General features: G+C 38.1%; 1 protein-coding gene across 1 annotated transcript in view; it reads right to left on the bottom strand.

Moving 5' to 3' along the window:
- Window positions 1-13: 13 nt before the first annotated feature.
- MRPS5 (mitochondrial ribosomal protein S5) overlaps window positions 14-26,880 on the bottom strand; it is a 40,398-nt gene continuing 13,531 nt past the window's right edge. The window contains exons 4-12 of the mRNA XM_001382035.4: window positions 25,674-25,799; window positions 21,288-21,521; window positions 18,017-18,051; window positions 13,375-13,465; window positions 10,295-10,341; window positions 9,897-9,954; window positions 6,104-6,166; window positions 2,203-2,339; window positions 14-581 (exon numbers count right to left, since the gene is read on the bottom strand). Coding sequence (XP_001382072.2) covers window positions 357-581; window positions 2,203-2,339; window positions 6,104-6,166; window positions 9,897-9,954; window positions 10,295-10,341; window positions 13,375-13,465; window positions 18,017-18,051; window positions 21,288-21,521; window positions 25,674-25,799 — 1,016 coding nt within the window. The 3' untranslated portion in view covers window positions 14-356. The remainder of the gene's footprint in view (window positions 582-2,202; window positions 2,340-6,103; window positions 6,167-9,896; window positions 9,955-10,294; window positions 10,342-13,374; window positions 13,466-18,016; window positions 18,052-21,287; window positions 21,522-25,673; window positions 25,800-26,880) is intronic.

Below are 26,880 nucleotides of genomic sequence, written 5' to 3'. Positions count from 1 at the left end.
AGGGAGTTTCCAATTGAATTTTGTAAAAATCATAATCAGGTTTATTTGGATACTTCATTACATAATGTTACACTGAACTGATGAGTCTCACCTTCTGTAAAAAGGCAGCTTCTGCCTGGAGCATGTATGAGAATACCCAGAATTTAAAAACACGGCTTGCCAGCAAATTCGACAATATACTGAGAAGTCCAGATACAGTAAAAACAAAGAGCTGCATTCAATCCAGTGAGAGCTATGCTGACCCCACCTGGGACTTTTACTTTTTCTGGAAAGTCAATCGGAGGGCACGGTATAGTTGAGTCTTTTCTGTTTGTCCCTTTTGGACCTCAATTCAGCTCCAAGAGGTGGATGAAACCTCAGGCTGCTGCTCTCTTCAAGTTCGCCCAAACTGATTTTTTCATTCCCTGACTCATCCTAACTTCATCCCAGTCTAATTTGGTATCTGGAACCTCATCTTCGGGCTCAGGCTCTTTTCTAATTGCTCCTTGAGGAGAGGCGACCACTATGGGCAGGGGACCACATTCATCTCGGAACTCAACGACATGAAGGCTTTTCTTATCTGCCAACTGCTGATGAGTTTCCTATGCGAGACAAAAAAAAAGATGAAATGCAACTGAGAAGAAATATGAAAGGGTTGATTTTGTTAGTGCTAACATACTAAATTTCATGTATTTTTAAAGAAAACTGTAATAAAATATAAGTATATAATCCTTTTTTTGTTCTTGTATACTGAAGGTTCTTTGTTGTTGATGTGGTTCCTAAGAAATAATCACAATGAAGGAAAATCCCAAAACCAAGATGAAATTTGACAGTGTCACTGCATTATTTTAAATTATAACTGGATTTTCTTTACTCTGGGGCATCCTTCTGTCCTGGATGCATGTTAGATGGTCAAGGTGAGAGATGGCAGACGAGGAAATGAGGAAGGAACAGAGAGCTTGTGGATCTGGGTGATGGCATGTTTGACTAAAGTTCAAATTAGGTTGCTTTGGTATCCAGGCTTCTCTCCTCCATTATTACCACAGCATTTTGGGGACATTTTGTTTAAATTTTTTTTTTTGCAGTGACAGCAAAAACAATGTCCTTCCCATCAAAGTCCTACATTGTCAAATGGTTCAATATCAAAAATGGATAGTTTTGTTCATGAAAATAACATTAAAGATACAATGCCATCTGCTTTGCCAGAACACTCCAAGGACCAGTGAGCCCTTTCTGATTTGCAGGTAAATTCTCCTGTATGTCTCATCTCCCCATTAGAATGTGAGCTCCTTGAGATCAGGGATTACTGCTTTTCTGTTGCTGACTCCAATATTTAACCCAGCATGCACTTTGGACACAGCATGCACTTAAATACTTTTTAATTCACTCCTAACAAACACTCAATAAATATTTGCTGAATTGAATTAAAATGAACTGTCATCACATAATGTCCCAATCAACAGATTCTAATAGCACAACTACTATCAGGGGGGATTGCCTATATTTTTTGATGTTGATAATACTGGCTAACATCTATGTGGCTCCAGGAGGTCTGCAAGAGCTTTTACAAACATTATCTCATTTGATTCTCACAAGCCCATGAGGTTGGTGTTTTTATTATTCTCATTTTACAGATGAGGAATCAGACTACAGGGTTTAGCAACTTTCTTGGTGTGTCTGAAGTGTCTGAAACAAGATTCAAACAAATGGATCTATGGACAAAGTTCTAGACTAGAAGCCCAACTCCACCACCTACTGCTCCATGCACCTACCAACTGCCTATCCAAGAGGAAGTCACTACCTCAGGAGATCTCAATTTCTTACACTATCTACCTCACCACATTTTTGTGAAGATCAAATGGCATGGTGGATGCCTTGGGCTTTAAAAACTCAAAGTCACTAAATAGAAACACACTGGACTTGCAGACAGGAAGATGTAGAAACAAATCCTAGCTAAGAGAATAACTGTGTGTCCTTGGGCAAATCACTAAACCTCCCTGAGTCCTAGTTTGTTCATTTGCAAAAAGAAGATAATTACAGAATCTACCTTAGAGAGTTACGGTTGGGTTCAAATGAAAATGCAGATTAACCAAAAGAAGAAACTATATTTAAATGAGCATTTTATATAATACAACATTTACATGAGTATGCACTTTATAATACTAAAAATAATGAATATAATCCAAATTTTTCAAACCATGTTAGACTCTATATAACACCTACCTGTTTTGATAATCCATGAAAGAGTCCTCTGGTTATATTAATTAAATTACATGACCCAGTAACCTTTGCATACATATCTTTAATTCCAATTAATTTGCAAATTGTAATAATGGCTCGATGACAATGGAGACCATGACCTGGAAAAAAAAGAAAATATTTACACACAAACAGTTAACTCCAAAATAGTACTGTCTTTACAATAAAACTGAAAAGTTTTTGCAAAAACAAAAGCAATGCAGTTAGAATAAGAAGGGAAACAATTAACTAGGGGGGAAAAATCTCTGCAGCAAATTTCTCTTTTAAAGGTTTGATATCCAAGATATAAAGGGAATTGAGATAAATATTTAAGAACAATAGCCATGCTCTACTAGGATCAAGGCTTTGAAGAAGCACTTCTCCAAAGAAAGAAATCAAGCTATCAAGTATATGAAAAATTATTCAAATCACTAGTAATGAGAAAAATATAAATCAAACAACACTAAGCTTTCACATGACAAAAAGGGAATATGGCAATGTTGGAAGGGCCATAAAAAACATGTACAGTTTCATCTAAAATCTTCTTTTGTTATGTGAGGTATATAGAAATATATTTTGGTGGTTTTCAAATTCAGGATTTTAAAAATGCACATTTAAAAAAAAGAATTTCTATATAAGAGGTAAGTTCATTTTTAAGCCTATCAGGCAGAGAAGAACATTAGTTTCATTTACTTTTTAATTCCATATGTCTCATGTTAAAGAAAATATGAAAATGTTCTAAGGCTATTATTCATTTTTATTATTTCAAATTGTATTAGAATCTCAAGGATGATTCTCATGGCTATAAAGTAGAATACATGCTTTGGAGACTAGTTTATAGAGACTAAAATGTCTACTTTGAAATGAATAAACATATTTGCCCAAATCTACTAGGGTTTTGCATTTGGTCAGATCTCCTGGACATTGGTTTCCTCATTGTTGTAGATTTGCGTGTGACGAAAACAAATTATCATTTGGTAAGCTGCCTAATATCTTCTACTGGAGCCTAACGAACCATGAAAACATTTTTGTACTCTTTCTATAGAATTCCTTGTGTTACCAACACCAAGAGTAAAGTAATTATTCCAATCAAGTAAGGCATATCATGATCCCAAATGGCTTTCCCTGGAGGGAAGAGTAGGAAATAATTTATGAAATTCTCATGAAGGAATAAAGTATTCCATTCCCAAAGCCTTCATTCAAAGATGGTTCAAGCTGCCAGTGCCTCACTCACTCTCTTCCTTTATTTGTTGGTCTTTTCCCCTTGTAAGCTCCTCATGGATAAGAGCTGTCTTTCTTTTTCTTATTTGTATCCCTAGTGTTTGGCACATAGCAGGCACTTAATATTTACTGATGATGGGACTAAAATTTATAAATAATTAATGGTATCTCCAAGGTATCAGCAAGATTTCTTACCATTGTTCCCAAGATTACAGCACAAGGCAGCCTTAGTGGCTACTGTGCTATAGGTAGCAAGCTATGTTAGTTTTATGGTTCTAAGTAGGGCAAAAAAGGACTTTGTGAAAAGACCTTAATACAGTGACAAGGGCACTGGATTTGGAGTGAAGAGGACTTGGGTTCAAGTCTTGGTTCTAATTATTTATTACCTGTGTGCCTTTGGTCAAATCACTCAACCCCTCTGGTTCTTGGTTTTCTCATCTGTAAAATAAGAGGACTGGACTTGGCTGTTGTTCAGTCATTTCTGACTCTTCATGACACCGTTTGGAGTTCTCTTGGCAACTACTTGAGTGGTCTGCCAACTTATTTTATAGATGAGGAAACTGAAGCAACAAGGCCTTGCCAAAGTCACACACTAAATAAGTGTTAGAGGCTAAATTAGAACTTAGAAGAATGAGTTTTCCTTAGTGTAGGCCAAGCATTCAATCTACTGAGCCACTGGACTAGAGGTCCTTTAAAGGACCTTGAAACTCCACATTCATGTTTCTATGACTGAAATAGAGAAGACAGCAAAGCTTCAGAAATGGAATATTTTAGACTACCTGTGAGTCTTGAAATTTCTCAGACTTGTGAATGTTAAAAAAATTCCCCATTGGGGAATTCTTCATTGGAACAATTCCCCACTGGGACATTCCCCATTTGGAAAGTGAGAACTCTACTTAGATCAGAAATGGGAAGACCTCTACTCCACCCGTACTTAAGACTGCTTTAGGGGAGAAAACTCCTTGCTGAACAATGAAAAGTACTTAAACCCATACTTAAGCCATGCCTATTTTTAGAAAGGGGTGTTAAGTACCTATAAAGGTCAAGCAACTTGTGAATTTACAAGGAGCAAAGAGGTGAGAAACTTTACTCAGAGCTTTCCTGGTGTAAATTACTCAAAAGATTAGTCCACTCAGGTGTGAACTAACAATGGTCTGTCCTTTAAACATCTACTGTGATTAGTAGATATAATGACTTAGGGGAGGTGACAAAGGAGAAAATGCCCTTTAAAAAGGAGACAAAAAGCTCTCTCTAAAGACAGTCAGCTGGGAAAGGCTGCCTTGAAGGGTCTCTCTCTCAAGACTCTCTTGGGGACATTTCAGATTGAAGGATTGAGCTGGTGAAGGAAGCTGAGATGGAGCTGGCCTGGTGTCACTAGAATCCTTGCTTGAACAGATTTTGTGGTGAGTGATTAAGGACTGACTGATCTTTTCTCTTAAGGCTTAGGCCTGGGTTGGCCAGGACTGGCCAGGGATGGCTTATCCCTTTCTCATTATTTCCTTTTCCTCTCTCTCTTCATTTAATTCCTCATTGTATTATTAATTAAATTCTCTATAAAACCCAGTTGACTTGGGTATATTCATAATTGGGAATATTTCCCTGGCGACCACCTTATATTTGATTTGAAACAAGACACTGTAGTGAAAACATATTTTCTGCGGTCACAATTTACTCTTCCACACTTATATCTACTACAACTTAAGTCTTCCACTATTTTAATCACTACAGTTTACAACCTCAACCTTTTAAATCTTACAGTCTAGGCCTCAACTCTTTTAATTATTACAACCAATGAAATTGTGATGATCAAATATGCCTTGAAGTCCAGATATAAAAATAAATACTTTTTCAAACAACAAAATAAATAGTTTTTGTTTGGTCTAGTTTTTTTCATTGGAAAAGATGTAAAAAAAAATATGCCATAAAGCATGTTCTATTTTAATTATTTTCCATCTTCCATAATGAAACTGCTTCTAGTTACATAATCTGTAAAGTGCTGCTTTATTAATGTTCATATAAAAGCCTTTAGGTTTTATCTATCAACATTAGGATGAAAACATTTCCTTCTCTGACACTGGTCACACACCTTTGAAAGTTGCTGTAGCCAAAACACAAGTCATTCTGTGACCAAACCTGGTGATGAACCTTTTACCAGAACAGTTTGTCACTTAGAGTCTTTGCAGCTCTGCCCTTCCCTCCCATGGCCTTTGAGAACTTGGGGTCATTCCAAGCCACAGTAAAATTAATTCATAAAAAGCAGTGAGGTCTGGAATGGAACACTACTTCCTACTCTCCCAAATCCATCAGTAACACATGTTCTTACCGCTTTAACTTAGAAATATGTCCTTAATATTTTCATGTTTAAAAAAATTAGCAGTGATGCCATTACAAAGTAATCCATAGCTTGAAATTATCCTTCATTATCTTCTTCAAAGTCTCATCCCTTCTTTTTGTCTCAGTATGTGTGTATGTTCTTTTTTTTTTTTGAGGGGGAGATTGAGAGGAATGTGAATTAAAAAATGGAAATTTGGTTTTATCAAAATTTAGCCTCAACTAGCCACAGGCAACACTGGACAACTGAGGTTAGTTATTTTATTTCCAAGAACCTCCATATTACTCCCCAATCCCCACCCCAACCACACAAAATTAGTCATGCCTTATATACCTCTGGGCTGCTTCTTCATCTTGATATGTGTTTTCTTAAATGTTAAAGAAATATCATGGTAAACTAGAGAAACAAAAAGAGGCAGGGAGGAGTTAGACACAAGGCCACAGCATCTATAATCAAAGACAAAAATTAGCTTCATAAATACGGATTTATACTCAACCTGAATAAGTAACAATTTATGAGACAAATATTAAATGATGATTTCTATTAATTGTGAAAGAAATGAGTTAGGGAGATTGATAAATTTTAACTGTTTACTTTTAAATGGAATAATATAAAAACACCTCTCTCCACTCACAGAATTACACAAAACTGCATGTATGAGTATTGTAAAAGAGAATTTTTTACTCTATTGTCTATCTTGAGTTAACACTAACTTAAGTATCCCTACTTAGTACCTCACTAGACTGAAGACAGGATTAACTCTCCTTTGTCTACCTTTTGACTGAACAAACAAACAGCTTGAACTAGATGGAGGAGTTATCAAGCCACTAAAATGGGGACAACTCCAGAAACTTGTGAATTCTTTGATAAGAGTTGACACCTTTGAGGGTCAGTGGAGTAGCTCAGTGGGTTGAGCGCCAGCCTTAAAGATGGGAGGTCCTAGGTTCAAATCTGGCCTCAGACACTTCCCAACTGTGCGACCCTGGGCAAGTCACTTGACCCTCATTGCCTAGCCCTTACCACTCTTCTGCTTTGGAACCAATATACAGTATTGATTCCAAGACAGAAGGTAAGGGTTTAAAAAAAAAAGAGCTGACACCTTCAGAGGCCTTTGATAAGAGTGGACACCTTCAGAGGCCTTTGAAGAGTCGACACTTTCAGCACCATAAAAGCAAGCCCCAAACTTCCTCAGAGCAGATTGTCTTTGAGAAGATAGTATAAAGAGAGTGTCTTCTGCAGATAGCCTTGGAAGGATATTTGCTGGAGACTTCGGCTTGGATCGTGGACTTGGAGCTCAGCTTCAACTTAGATTTTGACTCTTGGACTACTTCATGGGGTGAGTGAAAGGCTGACTCCTTTCCTAGTTTCTTGAGAGACTAGCTTCCATCTTGGAGGAGGCCGCATGGTTGTTCACTACAGGCCTTCCTGGTTGAGAGCTAATTAATCTCTGCCCGGATTAAGATAGATAACCTCTGTAACCTCTTTACATTTCTCTACTTTATTATTTACTCTCTATTTTGTAAACATTTGTAAATAAATTTCTGACTCGAGATATAATAAATATTGGCAACCACATAATTTCATATCATTATTGTGCAACCATTAAATTTAACCCTTACAGTTTGATCAGGAAATGGCTCACAGACACAGATGCCACATTTGCTCATAATTCAGAACAATGTGAAGGAGGGGAATACAATTAAAAAGGGATTCAGAGAAAAGACAGACAAGGGAAGAAGATGATTTTGCTGGGGCCAATGTCCACCAAGACACCAAAGGTCCTAAGTTTCCTTTAGTGCTTGTTCAAGCTGCTGCAGCTGGGAAACAAAGTGATACACTAGGAAGGGGGATGAATTTGGAGTCTGAGGATCTGAGTTTGAATCCTGGCTCTTATTAAATGTGAAGCTTGATGACCTTTAAAGTACCTTTTAGCACTCAGACTATGATCTCATGATCCTTCTGGATTTTTGTGGCTATGCAAACAGAAGAAAAAGCTGTGAGAGGGAAGAAAGGATAACCAGAAGTTCACAATATATCAGTCTACCTAATTCCTTTCTGTAGTTCATTAAATTTTTTTTTAATCTACATTCAGTATTGCTATGAGGTTAGAATCGGAAGTAGAGACTGAGGTTAGATTTTTATGGTGATGTGATGGTGCAGAAAATAATTTCTGATGTCTTCTGGCAACCTATTACTCTGAAAAACTTGAAATGTCCACAAAACAAACCGATAGTTCACAAATCTGTCTCCATCTAGAAACAGCTATCCACCAAGAGATTTACATAGACATATATGGATAGATGGATGGATGGAAGGACAGACGGACAGATTAATAGAGAGACAGATAGATAGACAGACAGATAGATAGATTTTTTTAAAAAACCTTTTTCGTCTGTCTTAAAATCAATATTATACATTGGTTCCAAGGCAAAAGAATGGTATGGGCTAGACAACTAGGGGTGACTTGCTCAGGGTCACACAACTAGTAAGTGTCTAAGGCTACATTTGTGACTAGATGCTCCCATCTCCACATCTGGTTCTGTATCCACTAGACCACTTAACTCTAGCCTCCCCCAAAAAACAAAATTCAATAATTCCAAACTCAAAAATATTTTACTAACAGATGTTAAAAAACATTACATTTTCAGGCATTTCCCACAACTTGATTTGTTTTGTTTAACTACATTTATTTGTTTAAAAAGGAGAATGGATGAATTAAGATATTGGGAAAGAGACACAAAAAAGGAAAAAAATATAAAAAACTATTCTTAAATATATAGGAGGAAAGGACAGGAAAGGGAGGGACAGATGACACTGGGGTTGCCAAGGCATGTGTTTTGGTGCCCATGTGGATGTTACCTCCCATGAGGGTGTCCATCAGGAGCCCAGTGATGCTGCAGACAAGCAGTAACAGTGTCAGAGGCACAGGACAGAGGGGATGGGGGGGAAGGGTCACATCTACAGCTGCTACCAATGCCAATCTATGTAAGAGGAAGGAGTAAAAAATGGAGGATGACTGTGAGATTGTGGACCTGCATGACCAGAAAGAGGCTTGAACTCAACCAAGTCTAGAGAAGGCTTGGGAAGAAAGAGGCTGAGTTTGTTTTGGAAACGCTGTGTCTGTGATGACACTCAGGAGAGCCCAGGGCTGGAGAGGCAGATATAGAAATCATCTGCATGGAGGGTGGAAATGAAACATGAGGGCCCGAGAAGGTCCCCATGAGAGAGCCAAGAGGAAGAATGGAAAAGGGCCTGGGAGAGAGCCTTGGAGCACACCCATAGTGAGGGGGTGGGAAGGGAAGGACAATCTGGGACAGGAGACTAAGAAGGAGTGGTCAGACTCTTGGAGAAGAACCAAGAGAGAGGAGTACTGAGTCATCTCAGAGAGGATAGAGCATCTAGGAAGAGGGCAGCCAAGGGGGTCAGATGCTGCCAAGGGCCCAAAAGGGACAAGAACAGAGAAAAAAATGTTAAGAAATCACTGGTAACTTTAGAGAACCATTTCCATTGAAACTATATTGCAAAGAGTTTAAGGAATGGGCAAGAGGGGAAATAGAAGCAGCTAACAGATATAGGCTTTTCTAGAGGTTTAACTATGAAAAGGAAAGATATGGACAATGAAAAATCAATCAAGGGGCAGCTGGGTGGGTCAGAGAGCCAGGCCTGGGAACAGGAGGTCCTGGACGCAAATGTGACCTCAGATACTTCCTAGCTGTATGACCCTGGACAAGTTACTTAACCGGCATTGTCTATCCCTTACCACTCTTCTGCCTTGGAACCAATACTCTATCAATTCTAAGAGAGGTATGAGTTTTAAGGAAAAAATCAATCAACAAGCATTTATCCAACATTATATACATTGTACTAAGGATACAAAGAAGACATACGCCACCCCTGCCTTCAAAGAGCTCAGAGATCCTAAGCGACAGCAGTCGGCCAAGACTCAACAAAGGCCAAGCATATGGCGGGCATTCAATATATGTAGTACTAAACATCTCTGAGATATTAACTAAAGAGGGATTCTAACTGAACAATAATGTCCTATGAGAAATTTTATCTAAAACTGCACAATCTTGCCGGTGTTAAAAATTATAATGTCCAGATACTAAAAGTTAAAAATACATACTTGTATGGTCTTCATATCTTTCTATGTAATGCAAATAATTAATCGCTTTATTCTTTGCCTAGAAGAGACCAAGAAAAAAATTACATTTTGTTATAATTTATATTTCTCAAGTCTCAAAGCCATTTCTCAGAGGATTCTGAGAGTGATTCAGCTTTTGCTACTAAACTACCATCTTGGCTCTGCCTCAAAACCATTTTTATAAATCAGTGATTATATCTTTTTTAAATATACTTATTATTAATGTTAATTATTAAATTTTTGAAATAGCTATTTATAGGATAAACATAATTGACCTTTCTAATAAGCCCACCAGATACCCCCCCACAAATAAAATGAGAGGATCTAACCTAAGTGCCTATAAATCCTTAAGTATTCAAAGAAAGAAGAAATCTACATACTTTTCTAAATGCATTGATCCGGTCAGGGGCTTTTCCCACGGCAAAACCTGTAATTTAAAAAAAGCAAAAGAATCAATGAATTCTCAGCCTAAACAAATTTATTTCATACTGTGGTTCAAAATATGTCATGATAGTAAAACATACTTATCATCCGAAAACTTAATTTTTCTATTACGGGGGGGAGTGTCCTGTCTATCTTTCTGTGTATTATGTCTGTGTCTATAGGGTATGCAAATGCTGAGCATTTTTTTTTTAAACCCTTACCTTCCTCTTGGAATCAGTACTGTGTATTGGTTCCAAGGCAGAAGAGTGGTAAGGGCTAGGCAATGGGGGTTAAGTGACTTGCCCAGGGTCACACAACTGGGAAGTGTCTGAGGTCACATTTGAACCTAGGACCTCCCATCTCTAGGCCTGGCTCTCAATCCACTGAGCTATCCAGCTGCCCCCTGCTGAGCATTTCTTGAATGTCAAACTTGACCTAACATATTTAGGTTATGATATTAGATGAGGTACATAAAATGATTTCCCAAGAATCAAAAATTATCCTCAAAATGAAAGAGCAAATGTGGACATCTGATATATCCAAAAAGGATTATAAATGTTGAAAAAGAGACATATATTCAGAAAAATCATTATTAACCTTTATATGGAATTCAATCTAAGTTAACCATAATAACTAAATGAAACATATTTGAGTAATTAGTTCAAATTTATTGTGGTGTCCAAAAAAGCACAACTGTTGAAATAAATAATGGGGAGTATAAAGTATGACAAAGAAGATTTTTAAATTGTTATAATTAAAGTAGTGTTTGCCATAAACTGAGTGATTGCCTTAAACTGTGACCTCGGAAATATGGTTTCAAATAAAAAATATAGTGGTCTCCAGGGAAAAATTCTCAAATATGATAATATACCCAAGTCAGCTGGATTTTTAATGGAGATTTTAATTAATACAAATAAGGCTAGCCTAGGCTTTAAGCCTTAAGAGAAAGATCAGTCAGTCTTTAATCCACTCACCACAAGATTTGTCCCAAGCAAGATTCTAGTGTTCAGAGAGACCCTCCAGTTTAGCTCCTCAGCTCAACTAAGTTCAGCCCCCGAGCCCTTCAATTCAGCTTTGGCAAGCTCACCTCCTCAGAGAGAGGTCTCAGAGACAATCTTTCTCAGAGAGAATTCTTTGCTCTCAGCTTCTGACCTCCTTTTAAAGAGCATTTTCTCCTATGTCACCTCCTCTAGGGTCTCACATCTATCAATCACAGCAGACGTTTTCCAAAGGACAGCCCATTCTGAATTCACACCTGAGTAGACTAAACTTTTGAGTAATTCACACCTGGGTAGACTAAAACCTCACACCTCTTTTGTTAAGCTTGTCCCTTGCTAGTTTGCAAGTTGCCTGACCTTCATAGGTACTTAGAACCTTCCTAAAAATAGACTTAGCTTAAGGCTTTTGCTTCACTATAAGTAAGAGTTAAGTACTTTTTCATTGTTCAGTAAAGAGTTTACAACTTTATCTTCCCCTAAAGTATGCTTAAGTATGGGTGGAGTAGAGTTCTCACATTCCTGACTAAGTCCCTTCATTGTTTAAAATGGGGAATGGTCATAACCAAGTGTTTGGAAGTAGGGTCTGAGAATTTTTAAGATTCACAAAATTCAATCAAAATAGAAAATGGTATTTTTAAATCAGTTCTTACCCCCCATATAAAATGGAAATCTTTTATCTTTAGAAATTCCAAAGTATCGTAATTCTAAGTTATAATTATGTAAAACAAGAATCAATTTTTTTTTCTTAGTGCAGTGCTGGACACATAGTAAATGTTGCTTATAAACACTTTTTTTAAAGGCAAAAATGTGGTCTGGTAAAATAAGCTGCCTTAGCTTCTACAAATACAAAGTATATTTACAGGAAAATATGTAGCATAGAATACCTCCATGCTCTTAAAACAAGACAAGCAGGGATAGTGTCAGAGGCACAGGACAGACATCAATGGTGTAAACCTTAAAATTTCTTAAGACTTATGAATGTTGGAAATTTCACCATTGGAAAATTTCATACTTGGAAAAAATTTCCTACTGATAGTAAGAACTCTATTAGAATGTGAACCCCCTTGGCATAGGAGGATCCTTCTCCTCCCTACTTAAGACTACTTTAGGACTGAAACCTTTTGCTAAACAATGGAAAGGGCTTTGACCTATGCTTAAGCATAGAACAGGAAGTTCTTTGAGTCATGATTGATTTTAGAATACAATAGAGATACTTGGAATGACAGAACCAGGTCTTAGAAAATACAATCTCCACCCTACTCAGAGTAAAAGGATTTAGGAAGGGCTGCAGCAAAGGATCAAGATTTAATTATTTGAGAACATGACCTTCAACAGACATGTGCAAAGCCACAGACCTCTGGGCGGTCCTGGGTTAAGCTAGAGCCACCATTGGCACAGGGAAGACATGGACAGTGATTGGTAGATGTGAGAACTGAGGGGAGGGAACTTAGATGGTTTCCTTAAAGATAGAGGGGTCTGAGGACTGGGGGAGTTCAAGAGGTTTTGCTCTGAGAGGTTGTGCTCTGAGAAGCTTGCTCTGAAGGAGGCTGGAGGTGGAGGGCCCCGAGACTGTTTCTCCATTTTGGTCATGTGAGTGATAGGGACTGATCTCTTTTCTTTGCCTCAGCTATCTAAGGGCTTGGGCCTTTTGGCCCAGCCTAAACAGAGGGGGTATTTAAGCCCTATTCCTCTCTCCCTCTCTCCCTCTCCCTCTCTCTCTCTCTCTAATACCTTTCTTCCTCCTGTTTGTAATTAAAAACTCCATAAAAGGTTGACTGCTGACTTGAGTTTTCATTTAGGAATTACATAGCTGAATTCCTTGGCGACCTTAAATTAATATATATCAGTCTTTTAAAGTGATTTCCTTGTCACAATGGGGAGAGGGGGCGCATCTGCAGCTTCAGGACAAATAGTACTGAAAGATTTAAACAGTAAAGAAAATAAAACTTGATAAACCCTCACATTTCCCAGAGTATCAGTCATAAATGCTCATTTTGCAGCTTTAATGTTCTGACACAGGATTCTCAGACTAGACTCACCTGCAGCTCCTTTTCCATTTCCAACTGCCACCAGAACCCGAACAGATTTCTTTCTTCCTTCTTTGGCCGTCATATTGAAAACACTTCTTACCTGAAAAACAAAGGGCTTTGTGAGCACAGTGTACCCAGACCTTGCCCTTTTGGTGATCACATCACCTCCTATGGGTTCAATGATCCTTTCCCGTCATCTTGGTGACTCCTCCAACCTCTCCTGAATTCCAATCAACCCAGAAACTGTTAACTGGGTTTCTTCTCCTGGATGTCCCACAGGACCAAAAATTAATTATATCTACAACAGAGCTCTTTCCCTCAAAATCAATCCCTCCTCTGAATTTTCCTACTCAGACTAAAGACACAACCATCTTTCCAATCACCCAGATTAGCAAAATCAATGTCTTCCTCAACTCTTCCCTTTCTCCCAGCCCTCCCCCATCCAATCTAAACAGGTGCCTTGTCCTATTAAATTTACCTTCACTCTCTTCCATCTGTTTCTTTTCCTCTACTTACATGGCCACGTCTTGCCTAGATGTACAATAGTCACCTAATGAATCCCCTTTCACCCAGTTTCTGTCCTTTCCAATCCATCCAATGCTGGGCCTGGAGTCAAAAAAATGAGTTCAAATTTGGCTTCAGAAACTTACTAGTTATGTGACCTTGGACAAGCCACTTAACCTCTATTTGCCTCAGTTTTTCCAACTCTAAAATGAGGATAATAAGGGCACCTACTCTTGCATGGTTCTTTTTTTTAAAACCCTTACCTTCTGTCTTGGAGTCAATACTGTGTATTGGCTCCAAGACAGAAGAGTGGTAAGGGCTAGGTAATGGGGGGTCAAGTGACTTGCCCAGGGTCACACAACTGGGAAGTGTCTGAGGCCAAATTTGAACCTAGGACCTCCCATCTCTAGGCCTGGCTCTTAAACCACTGAGCTACCCAGCTGCCCCCTCTTGCATGGTTATTATAAGGACCAAATGATATATTTGTAAAGAGCTTAGCATGGTGCCTGGCACATAGCAAGTGACATATAAATGCTTATTCCCTTTCTTCTTCCCTCCTATCCTCGACACTGCTGCCAAACTGATATTCCTAAAGTATAATTCTGGACTTGTTACTGTAGTAAGGAAATTAGGAAATTAGTAATATATTGATAAGATACAGAATTTTAGAAAGGTGTCTCTGAGATTGCAGGTGAAAGAGAGAGAGAGAGAGTGTTCTGGACATGAGAGAGAGACAGAGACAGAGAGAGAGAGAGAGAGAGAGAGATAGAGAGAGAGAGAGAAAGAGAGAGAGAGTGTGTGTTCTGGGCATGAGCTTGGAACTTTGAAGGAGAGAGCAAGCGGGAGTTCTGAGCAATTGGTCTCTGGCTGAAGACAGACCAACTGAGATCTGACTCTGGATCTATCTCTGCTGCTAACAGGAAAGAGAGAAAACTCTGGGATCATCTGGAAGGATCTTCACTTTCACTTTCCTTACTGTGAAATTATATCAAGGAGAGGAAACTGCCAGATCTGCTGTTTGAGAGCTTCTTGTGAGAGGAGAAAAACCAAAGGCCTGCTTGCCTGAGCTCTGAGCCATCTCAGAGCTACACTCTGGGAGTTAGCCTCTGAGACATTGGGCTAACTGACTCTGTTTACTTGGAGACACTTTTTATAAATAATTAATTCTCTTATATAAGGATTAAGTTAGATTTAGTCAGATAGCATTTTTTATAGTAAGTCATAAGGAGTTTTTTTATAGTAAGTCATAAGGAGTTCAAAGTAGCTTCAAGAAACAGAAGACTTTGCTATCAAGCTACCAAAAAAACTTTTTTACTGAATTAGAAAAAACCATAACAAAGTTCATTTGGAAGAACAAAAGGTCAAGGAAATCATGAAAAAAATGCGAAGGAAGGAGGCCTTGCAGTCCCAGATCTCAAACTCAAAAACTTATAAAGTAGTGATCATCAAAACAATTTGGTACTGGCTAAGAGACAGAAGGGAGGATCAGTGGAATAGATTTGAGGTAAGTGACCTCAGCAAGACAGTCTATGATAAGCCCAAAGACCCCAGCTTTTGGGACAAAAATCCCCTATTTGACAAAAACTGCTGGGAAAATTGGAAGACAATATGGGAGAGATTAGGCTTGGATCAACATATCACACCCTACACCAAGATAAATTCAGAATGAGTGAATGACATGAATATAAAGAAGGAAACTATAAGCAAATTAGGTGAACACAGAATAGTATACATGTCATCTTTGGGAAAGGAAAGATTTTAAGACCAAGCAAGAGTTAGAAAAAAATCACAAAATCAATAATTATGATTACATCAAATTAAAAAGGTTTTGTAAAAACAAAACCAATGTAACCAAAATTAGAAGGGAAGTAACAAATTGGGAAACAATCTTCATGACAAAAACCTCTGACAAAGGTCTAATTTACTCAAATTTAAAGAGCTAAACCAATTGTACAAAAAAATCAAGCCATTCTCCAATTGAAAAATGGGCAAGGGACATGAATAGGCAGTTTTCAGTCAAAGAAATCAAAATTATTAAAAAGCACATGAAAAAGTGTTCTAAATCTCTTATAATCAGAGAGATGGAAGTCAAAACAACTCTGAGGTATCACTTCACACCTAGCAGATTAGCTAACATGACAGCAGAAGAAAGTAATGAATGCTGGAGGGGATGTGGCAAAGTTGGGACATTAATGCATTGCTGGTGGAGTTGTGAATTGATCCAACCATTCTGGAGGGCAATTTGGAACTATGCCTGAAGGGCACTAAAAGACTATCTGCCCTTTGATCCAGCCATAGCACTGCTGGGTTTGTACCCCAAAGAGATAATAAGGAAAAAGACTTGTACAAGAATATTCATAGCTGCACTCTTTGTGGTGGCCAAAAATTGGAAAATGAGGGGATGCCCTTCAATTGGGGAATGGCTAAACAAATTGTGGTATATGTTGGCAATGGAATACTATTGTGCTAAAAGGAATAATAAAGTGGAGGATTTCCATGGAGACTGGAACAACCTCCAGGAACTGATGCAGAGTGAAAGGAGCAGAACCAGGAGAACATTGTAGACAGAGACTAATACACTGTGGTACAATCGAATGTAATGGACTCCTCCATTAGTGGCAATGCAGTGATCCTGAACAACTTGGAGAAATCTATGAGAAAAACAGCTATTCACATTCAGAGGAAGAACTGTGGGAATAAAAACACAGAAGAAAAACAACTGCTTGATTACATGGGTCGAGGGGATATGATTGGGGATGAAGACTCCAAATGAACATCCTAGTGTAAACAACAACATGGAAATAGGTTCTGATCAAGGACACAAGTAATACCCAGTGGAATGTTGGCTACAGGAAAGGGTGGGGGGGAGGGGAGGGAAAGAATATGATTCTTATAACCAAAGAATAATGTTCTAAATTGACTAATTAAATAACAAAATTTTTAAAACCCTTGAATTTATAGGTAAGATATTACCTCTTGTCTCTTTATTTGATTACTTTTGTTAATAGTCATGAATTTTTATAATAAAAGTTAATTAAATCAGAAAAAAAACTGCCATGAGGCAAATGTAGGAGTTGGTGGATATTTAGTTTCCCTTTAATGTTTAGGTTTTCCTTGTTTCTAATCCATATCTTTTAAAAGACAAATAGAACAGATTTTTATAGATCTATTTAGTCTCCAAGTAGTTGCATACTGGCCTAGTGAAGGGAAGTCACTCCTTGCTTGCCTTCAAAGGGGAGAGCTAAGAGATACTTTGTGATCATCAAGCAAAGTATTCTACAACAGTATCCTCCTTAAGAACATTTGTTACTATACCTTATTATTTCATTACATATAACATCACTTCATGCACTCTGGCCTGCTTTACTGTTCCGCAACCCAAATATTCCACCTGGTGTCTACAACTTTGCCCCTAAGCCTAGAAAGGGGTCTCTCAGTGTAGCCTTGGAGCTTAGTCTAGTGCCTAACACATAGTTGGGGGTTCAAAAATGCTTGACATTTTGATTTTAAAGTTTTCTCATACTGACTCCCCAGTATTTATTTTAATGTTTGGACATTTTGGCTCTCATATTTTTTAAAATTGTGATAACTTTAAACAGCAATTCTCTGACTCTCAAATTTTAATATATTGACTCCCAGATTCTGACTAGGAAATTTTGACATGACCTCTCTGAAATATTGACCACAAAATTTTCCAATTTTTGTACTCTTAAGTTTTGACATTTTAATTTTAGAATTTGACTTCTCATATGTGACTTAAATTTTGACCCCCAAATTTTCACATTTGACTCAAAATTTGATTTCAAATTTTTAATATTTTAATTTTGAATTTTAACTTCCAAGTGTTCACATCTCTCCTTCAAAACTACTTTCAAATTTTAACATTTTAACTTCTAAATGATGACTTTAACATATTCACTTTTCAACTTTAATATTTTGACTCCAAAATTTTAACATTTTGACTCCAAAATTTTGACATTTGAAATTCCAAATTTTAACTTCAGTAAAGTTGCAGGATATAATATGAGTGAGATTCAAAAGAAAAAAAAATTAAGACACCAGTAATCAATAGTTTTTTAGAGGTGAGAAGTCCACAGGTGTTATACACTGAAAATGTTTTTTGAATGCTTGACAAATAAAAGCTTACCTCAATTATTCTGGTATCAAAATCTTCATAAGTTTCTGTTGAGATAAAAGAAGATATTTATGTAAATTTGTACATAGTTAATATTCCAAATCATTATTCTGACTGGGCACCTCTCTTAAAAAATGGTCATGAAGCAGAAAACCACCTAAGTAATTTGCAACTAAACGTCTGAGGCAGGATTCAAATCCAAGCCTTCTTGAATCTAAGTCCAACACTACCTACTCCCCTTCACTGCTTCTACAAAGGCAATAGGGAACCTCTAGAGTTCAATAAACAGGAAACGAAGTGATCAGACATGGGCTTTATGGGGGAAGTCAGCATTTTTAATTAGTAGCAAAGAAACAAAAACAAGGTGGGGAATAACAACAAATTATGGTGTAGAAAGAAATATAATGGAAGGTTATTGCCAGAAAAAATTATTGGAAAAATGGCTTAACGAAAATCCAACTTGTATGAATTGATGCTGAGTGAGCAGAAGTGAGCAGACCCAGGAGAACAATTTATACAATTATCCACAATCATGTAAAAGAAAACAGCTTGAAAAGCTTCAGAAATCTGATTAGTGCTGGGATTCATGATTTCTGGGGACCAAAGATGAAGCAAGCCATCTCAACTCTTAACAGAGATGACAGATCAGAGGTCAGAACAAGGCATATGATTCAGATATAACTGAGCATTGGCCTGCGTTGTTCAGCTACAGGATTTGTTATAAGGAAAGGCTTCTATTTGTGGAAGGAAGGAGTTAGTATTGATAATGATACAAAAAACTACATCAATTCACTTATTTAAAAAATACACAATTACTTAACCCCAACTGCCTAGTCCTTACTGATCTTCTGCCTTAGAACCAATAGTTACTATCGATTCTAAGACAGAAGGGAAAAGTTGTCTTCTTTCTTCTTGTCTCCTTTTGTGGATTAAAAAAAATTAAGGGGGGCAGCTGGGTAGCTCAGTGGATTGAGAGCCAGGCCTAGAGACGGGAGGTCCTGAGTTCAAATCTGGCCTCAGACACTTCCCAGCTGTGTGACCCTGGGCAAGTCACTTGACCCCCATTGCCTAGCCCTTACCACTCTTCTGTCTTGCAGCCAATACACAGTATTGACTCCAAGACGGAAGGTGGAAGGTAAGGTTTAAAAAAAAAAATTAAGAACCAAAGAGGTGTATATGGTATGGTACAAGGGATTTTCACCTTCTCTGTGTCTTAGATACCTTTAGCAAGCAGTCTAGTGATGCTTAGGGAATCCTGCTCAGAACCATGTTTTTGAAACACAAAATAAAACATATAAGAATACAAAGTAAACCAATTATAACCAAATGAGTTATTATTAAAATTTTTTTTTAAAGCCAAGACGATAGAATTCAGGTTAAAAACCCAAAGTATGGCAGAAAGAGTAACAGAGTGTCAGGAAGTCTGATTTTCTGGGAAAGCTGACTTAAAACTTTTTATAATCTGCCTTCACTTTCTGGGCAGGCAACATGGCTGGAGAGTAACCTCTGAGTCAGAAAGGCTTAGGGAAAGCCCTGCCTGAAACAGCCTAGAGAAGCTCTTCCGACTTGCAGTGCTCTAGGTTACTCTCTAAAGCTTGGGTCCCCAAACTGCAGCCCCCCGAGGCCATTTATCCAGTCCCCACTACACTTCTGGAAGGGACACCTCTTTCATTGGTGGTCAGTGAGAGGGGCACTGCATGTGTTGGCACTGCAAAGTGCAGTGTCGCTCACTTACAGTACTACTTCCGGTGACAATCCTAATCCTTAGCGTGGCACATTGTTCTGAGAATGAGGTGCTGCACAAAGGAGCATGGAGAGCGGCAATCTGGAGGAGGGGATTCCGCACTGTGTATACTGCTGCCCAGTATAGTGGTGGCAGGGATGGGCCTGTGCAAGGCGTGACAGCCAGCGCTGCAGCCTCCGCTATACCACACAGTGGTATACAGATTTGTTCATAGTTTTTTTAGTAGTCTGGCCCTCCAATGGTCTGAGGGACAGTGAACTGGCCCCCTGTGTAAAAAGTTTGGGGACTTTAGAGTCTAAAGAATGATAAACTGCAGAACATCAGGCAGTAAGAACTAAGTAGGCAATGGAAGTTAAGTGATTTGTCCAGGGTCACACAGGATGGAAATGTCTGAGTCTAGATTTGAATCTAGGACCTCCCATCTCTACACCTGGCTTTCTATCCATGGAGCCACCTAGTTGCCTGAGATCATAAGATGTTAAAAAGCAAAAACAAGAGGGGAAGAGCACAATGCTTGGAGTCAGAAAGACTTGGGGTTTTCTTACTAGAGGGTAATTTACTTCAAAGCCATCCTCCATGTGGATATTTCCTCCACTGGCACAAACCTACCCAGCAATCTTATTCTATGCAATTTCCCCCCATCTTCATTCACAGATTCCCACAGAGGACCATGCCCAACATGCTGGGGGTCTTCCTTTACATCTTTCTACATGTCACAACCCAGCATCTGTGCTTCTCTCACCTCATTTTCTAGCACTTCCTCAAATGTGTATTTTAGTCTAAACAACATGTACATTGAAGACAATCTATGAAGTAAAAAAAGGTATGAAATTTCAGTGACTAGTTTTGGGGGTTATTTTTTAATTTATTTTTTGAACCCTTACCTTCCATCTTGGAATCAATATTGAGTATTGGTTCCAAGGCAGAAGAGTGGTAAGGGCTAGGCAATGGGGGTTAAGTGACTTGCCCAGGGTCACACAGCTAGGAAGTATCTGAGGCCAGATTTGAACCTAGGACCTCCCATCTCTAGGCCTGGCTCTTAAACCACTGAGCTACCCAGCTGCCCCCTTTGTGGTTATCATCCCTGCAAAAGCCTTTCTAAATTCTATAAAGATAGTGAACATTTTATGAAGTTATCTCCTCCAATGACTGATCAATGTTGAGTGTAAACCAAAATAGCAGAAAGCATCCATTTACTGTGCTTCTTACTAATGTTGGGTAAATAATTTAACTTCTCTGGGTCTCAGTATCCTCATCCTTAACATGAGGAAGTTGGAACACATTCTTTGAGAATTCTTCCAGTCCTGAAATTCTGTGATGTATTTCCACAAAGTGAAAGGAGAGGCTCTATTAAAAAACAAAAGTAACCCAAATTGGCCAATATATTCAAATGTTTTCTTATTGATATATGAGTTTCAATAGAAATTATTTTCTTAAAATGAAAATAAAAGCATTTAAAATTTCAGAAGTAAATACATCCTTCTTGCATTATAAAGGTAAACATATCCTATGACAAAAACAAAAAAGAGATAGCATTACCTCCATTAGGACCAGGATCTGGGGGTCCTAAACTGATTCCCCCCCAAGAACTTCCAGTCCAACCTCTCTCCCGTTTAATCTTCCTTTTTCTCTTTTTCTCCCATTCATCTCTCTGTTGGAGAATTTCAGTCTGCATCTTTTCCTGTTCTTCTTTGCCTCTTTGGCCAACTGGCTGAATCATGCCCTGTTTTAAAACAGGGGCATTCAAACCAGGCCAGAGGAAACCAGAACGTCCTTAAGATAAGATAGAAAGAAAATTACTTGTCTTATAACTAAAAATTTAGATTTTTAAAAACTTCTATAGCAAAGCAATCAACTAAATATTTATGGGTCTGTCTACTGGGAGTCAGGCACCACCACTTGCAGAGCTGCAGACAGAAATATGAAAAATGTAACAATTTCTACTCATAAGGAACTTACATTCCAATTGGAGGAGAGAACACTTAACATATAAAATACACACAACATAAAGCTAATAAGCACAGATATACACAAAGTTAAATACAAAGTAGTTTGGGAGGAAAGGCACCAGCAGTTGGGGGAATTAAGAAAGGCTTTCTGCAGAAGATGGTACTTCAGCTGCATCCTCAAGGAAGTAAGGAATTCTGTGAGGCAGAGGAAGGAAAGGAGTGCATCACAGGTATGAAGGAGAGGTGGTACAATGACAGGTAGAATATAGAGTGTCTTGGCAGAACAGCAAGAAGGCCAAGCTGGATCCCAGAGAGCAATATCCAACAAGGCTGGAAGGAATGATTGGGGCCAAGTTGCACAGAGTTTAAAATAGTTTAGCCTAGAAGCAACATAAAAGTCACTAGAATTGCTTGCAATGACATCATAACTGCATTTGAGGAAAATATCTTTGGCAGCAAGTGTGTAGGATGGTCTGGAGTGAAGAGAGACTTGAGGTAGAAAGCCAAATTAGTAAACTGTCCCAATAAACGAGACAAGAGGTGATGAGGGTCTGAACTAAAGTGTGAGTATAGAGAAGGAGTCAGTTTTGAGAGATGTCATTAAGGTAGCAAGATTTGACAGTTAATTGGCTATATGAGGTAAAGGAGGGTTAAGGATCCAAAATATGTTCAAGGTCATGATAGAACCTGGCAGAAAGAAATTTGTGACAGGAAAAGGTTTAGGGGAAAGATAATTAATTCAGTTCTAATTGGTTGAGACTAAAACGTCTCCAGAGCATAGTGAGAAAAGTTTAACAGAAAACTGGGGCCAGAGGACTAAAACTCAGGGAAAGAATGAGACTGAATCTATAGATCTTGAAATCTCTACAAAGATATGACAGTTAAATCAATGGGGGCTGATGAAGTTACTGAGAATGAGTATATATTTTAGCAAAGTAGTAGAACATAAAATAAACCCACATAAATCATCAGTATTTCTATTTATCGCCAACAAAGCCCTCCAAGAAGAGATATTCCATTTAATATAACCACAGACAATATAAAATACTTGCAAGGATACCAGCTAAGACAAACCCAGAAATAGAATTATAAAACACATTTTATACAAATAATAAAATTTAAATAATCAGAGAAGTATCAATTGTTCATGGATGGGCCAAGCCAATATAATAAAAGTGACAATTCTACTTAAGCTCATCTATCTATTCATTGCCATCCCAAATAAACTACCAAAAAATTATTTTACTGAGGTAGGAAAAAATAACAACAAAATTCATTTCAAAGACCAAAAGGCCAAAAATATCAAAGAAATGAATGAAAGAAAATTTAGAGGAAAGAAGTCTAACAGTACAAGCTCTGAAACTGTATTATAAGTAAGTAATTATCAAAACAATTTGATACTGGCTAAAAAAAATAGGATGGTGGAAAAGTGAAATACAGGAGATATACAATATCCAGTAGTAAATTATTATAGAAACCTCAAGTTTGATAAACCAAAGATCTAAGCTTTTGTAGTAAGAACTCACTATTTGGTAAAAATTGCCAAGAAAACTGGAAAGCAGCCTGGAAGAAACTAGGTTTAGACCAATATCTCACACCATTTACCAAGATATGGTCAAAATGGAAATGTGACAGAGTAATAAAATACAAGTAAATTAGAAGAATATGGAACATATTATCAATCAGATTTATGGACAAAAGAATATTTTGTAAATAAGCAAGATGTAGAGATAAAGGGATGTAAAATGAATAATTTTGATTACATTAAGTTAAAAGGAAACAAAACCAATGTAACCAAGATTAGAAGGAAAGCAGAAAATTGGGGAGAAAACTTTATGGCCAGTTTCTCAGATAAAGGCTTCATATCTAAAATATGTGGAGAACGGAGTCAAATTTATAAGAATATGAGTCATTTTCCAACTGACAAATGGACAAAGGATGTAAAGAAGTAATTTTCAGATAAGAAATCAAGACTATCTATAGTCACATTTAAAAATGATGTAAATCATTACTGATTAGAGAAATGGAAATTAAAACAGCTCTAAGGTACCATCTCATACCTATCAGTTTGGCTAAAATGACAGAAGAGGAAAATGGCAAACGATGGATGGGATGTAGAAAATCAGGACACTAATATACTGCTGGTGGAATTCTGAACTGATCCAACCATTTTGGAGAACATATTGGAACCATTCCCAGAACTATAAAACTGTGTTTATCCTTTGACTGAGCAATAGCACTATCATTTTCCCAAAACAATTAGGGAAAAAGAAAAAGAATATATATATCCTAAAATATTTATAGTAGCTCTCTTTGTGGCAGCAAAGAACTGGAAAGTAAGGGGATGCCCATCAATTGGGGAATGGATGAATAAATTGTGGTATTTTGTTGTGATGGGATACTACTATATTATAAGAAATGACAGTTTGGTTTTAGAAGAGAAATTGTGAATGATTGAGCTATTGTGTGTATAATATGATTGTTCAAATCAACCACAAAGGACTTACGCTATTCATCTCCAGAGAAAGAACTTATTTATGGAAGTATATTATGTAAAGGGAAGCCCTTCCTCCCAGGGTCATGAACTTTCTGCTCATCCAAGCAAGCCCTAGGAGTATGACCCAGAACATGGGGTTACAAGTCCAGATTAGAGAGACTTTGATTGGTTCCTGAAATGTGTTAAACTAGCCCACAGTGAAAGGAAGTGACATGGAGAGAAGGGGCTTTGGGGGCTGGAATTTGGGGCTTTTTTCTCTCTGGAGGTTGGTAGCTCAGGTGGAAGACACTCTTTGTGGGCTGGTAGGCTAGGAAATTTTTTAAAATTTCTTCCCTCTTTATTTCTTTCTTAGACTATATTTATATTAAAATTTAATTGTTAAAAGTTACTATCATCCTCATGAATTAAGGGTTAATTATTTTATAAACAGTATCCACACCAATTTTTTTACTAATATTATGTTTCCAAAACAATTCCTAAATATCGCATTTAGAATATTACACCTAGCATAATATTAATTTTTAAATATTACAATATTATTTTATGGTTCCACAGAAATATTGATACCAAATGTTGGTCTTCTCTAGTGTATGATTGGAAGAAAGGGACATGACCTAGAATTCAAAATTTAACAAAAAATAAAATCTTTTTTTTTTTCTTTAAGAGTGTGTAGTGGGAAAAGAGCATATAGGAAAGAAGTTTGGGAACAAAAAGTGAAAGGCACGATAGAAATAACAAGTCATAAAAGGAGACAGAAAAAGAGCAATCAGACAGACAAAAGTCAATCCAGGAGAGAATAATATCATGAAAATCAAAACAGGAGAGCGTATCCAGGAGTACCCAGCATTAAGCACAACAGACATTAAACACAACAGACAGGTCAAGGATTTAAGACTGAGAAAAGACCATCAAAATTGGGAATTAAGAGATCCAAAGTAACTGGAGAAAGCAGATTCAGCTGAGGTCAGAAGCCAGATGGCAAATAGCTAAGAAGAAAGGAAAGAAGGGAGTAAAATAGACTACATATTAAACTCAAGTTCCAGTTGTCTCCTCTCTGCTTGCAACAGCCTCAGGACTCCCAGACTCGATAAGCAAGGTAAGCCCTTTTCCTGTGTCAAGCAGCCAGACTGCATGCACAACCCACCGGCAGACACAGCCTCCATCCTAACTAAACTGCTCACATTCTCTACAATCACACAGAGACAAAAGTACAGGCACCCCACATCTCCACGACTGACTCCCACCCTGAATTGCTTTGGAACAAAGGCTTGTTTCTTGCCTCCTCAGCCCCATCTTTTCTCAGCCTGCAGTGGGACAGCTCAGAGGCCCCACACTCACATCCTCCTACTTTTTTCGAGAAAACTGAAATGAGAGTGAAGGAAACCCAGTAAGTGCTGATAGCCCCAGTCTGATTTCTTAAAGATCTTAATGATTACTGATAATAATAAAAAGAAACTAAACCAGGACAAACAAATGTACCTTCACCAATAATCTGGCCCCTGTTGAGGTCCTTTTTCCTCTTTTTCTTGCTCCTTTTCCCTCTTCCTTTCCTGGCTCCAGCACCAGACTCAGCTAAGACCCCTTTCCATAGCTCTTCTGCCGTCACTGTGAAGAAACAGATTTTATGAGTAATTGACCCTAGTCTCCTAGAAAGCTAAAAGGGATTCCTGGGTGATATAATTAATCCATATACATTTACTAAGTGCCGACTATGGGCTAGGCACCCTGACAAATGTTGGAGATACAAAGATGAATATGAAACAGTCCTGCCTTACATTCTATTGGAGCGAGAACAAGCATGAAGAAAACATTTGCAATCAAAACATATTTGAGATAACCTTGGATTTCATAAAGATCTTTAGCAAGCAGGGTGAAAACCAAGGGTTTTCTGTTGAATACAGTTATCCACAACACTCCCAGCTTTGCCCCCTCCCCTGGCACAATCATCCGGGAATGCATCAAGGATCCCTAGGCAGCAGGAAAAGCTGCCCACACCGTACCTTCCCCTTTGCTCAACCTATTTGATTGCTCACAGGGCCTAAATGGCATGAGTCAACAACTCCATTCCAGGCCTTACCATCTGTCTGCCTCTAGGCCCTGCTAGTCCCTGGGCACTACTACTTGTATGGCCTAAGCATCTCTGGGCCTCACCATCCCTCCCACAGCTAGACCATAGCTGGATTCTCTGCATCTGCCTCGGGGCAGAGCTTTCTTTTATCAGCTATCTCTCAGGTAAGGACTGCTATCTATGTTGCTCAGGCCCATATCCAGACTGGCCAAGCCTGTCAACAGCCATACTCCCTGAACACAGTATCCGGACTGACTGTCAGGTGCTAACTGACAAACCACTGGGGAGGAAATTACTCTTTCAATATCTTCTCCAGTGAAACAGATCCGGGCAAGCAGGTTGTTTGGGCAGTGTTTCTAGACCTGGAACCCATTATCACTAGCAAAGTTCATGCTGGAACTGACTACCAGCTTATCACCAAGGGAAAAGGGTGCTACACTACTGACAAGGAAATCATCAACCTGCTCAGTCAGGACTCTGAAGCTTAATCACTGCAGTGATCTTCAAGGTTTCTTGTTTTTCCATAGATTTGATGGTAGAACTGATTTCCACTCTATTCCGGTGCTCATGTCAAAGCCAGAGACATTAATCTACCCAGCCCACTAGGTTTCTCCAGCT

The sequence above is a fragment of the Monodelphis domestica genome, chromosome 1 (assembly GCF_027887165.1).
Source record: "Monodelphis domestica isolate mMonDom1 chromosome 1, mMonDom1.pri, whole genome shotgun sequence".
NCBI lineage: Eukaryota > Metazoa > Chordata > Mammalia > Didelphimorphia > Didelphidae > Monodelphis > Monodelphis domestica.
The sequence above is the reverse complement of the archived record's forward strand: the minus strand, read 5'-3'. Positions and strand labels throughout refer to the sequence as shown.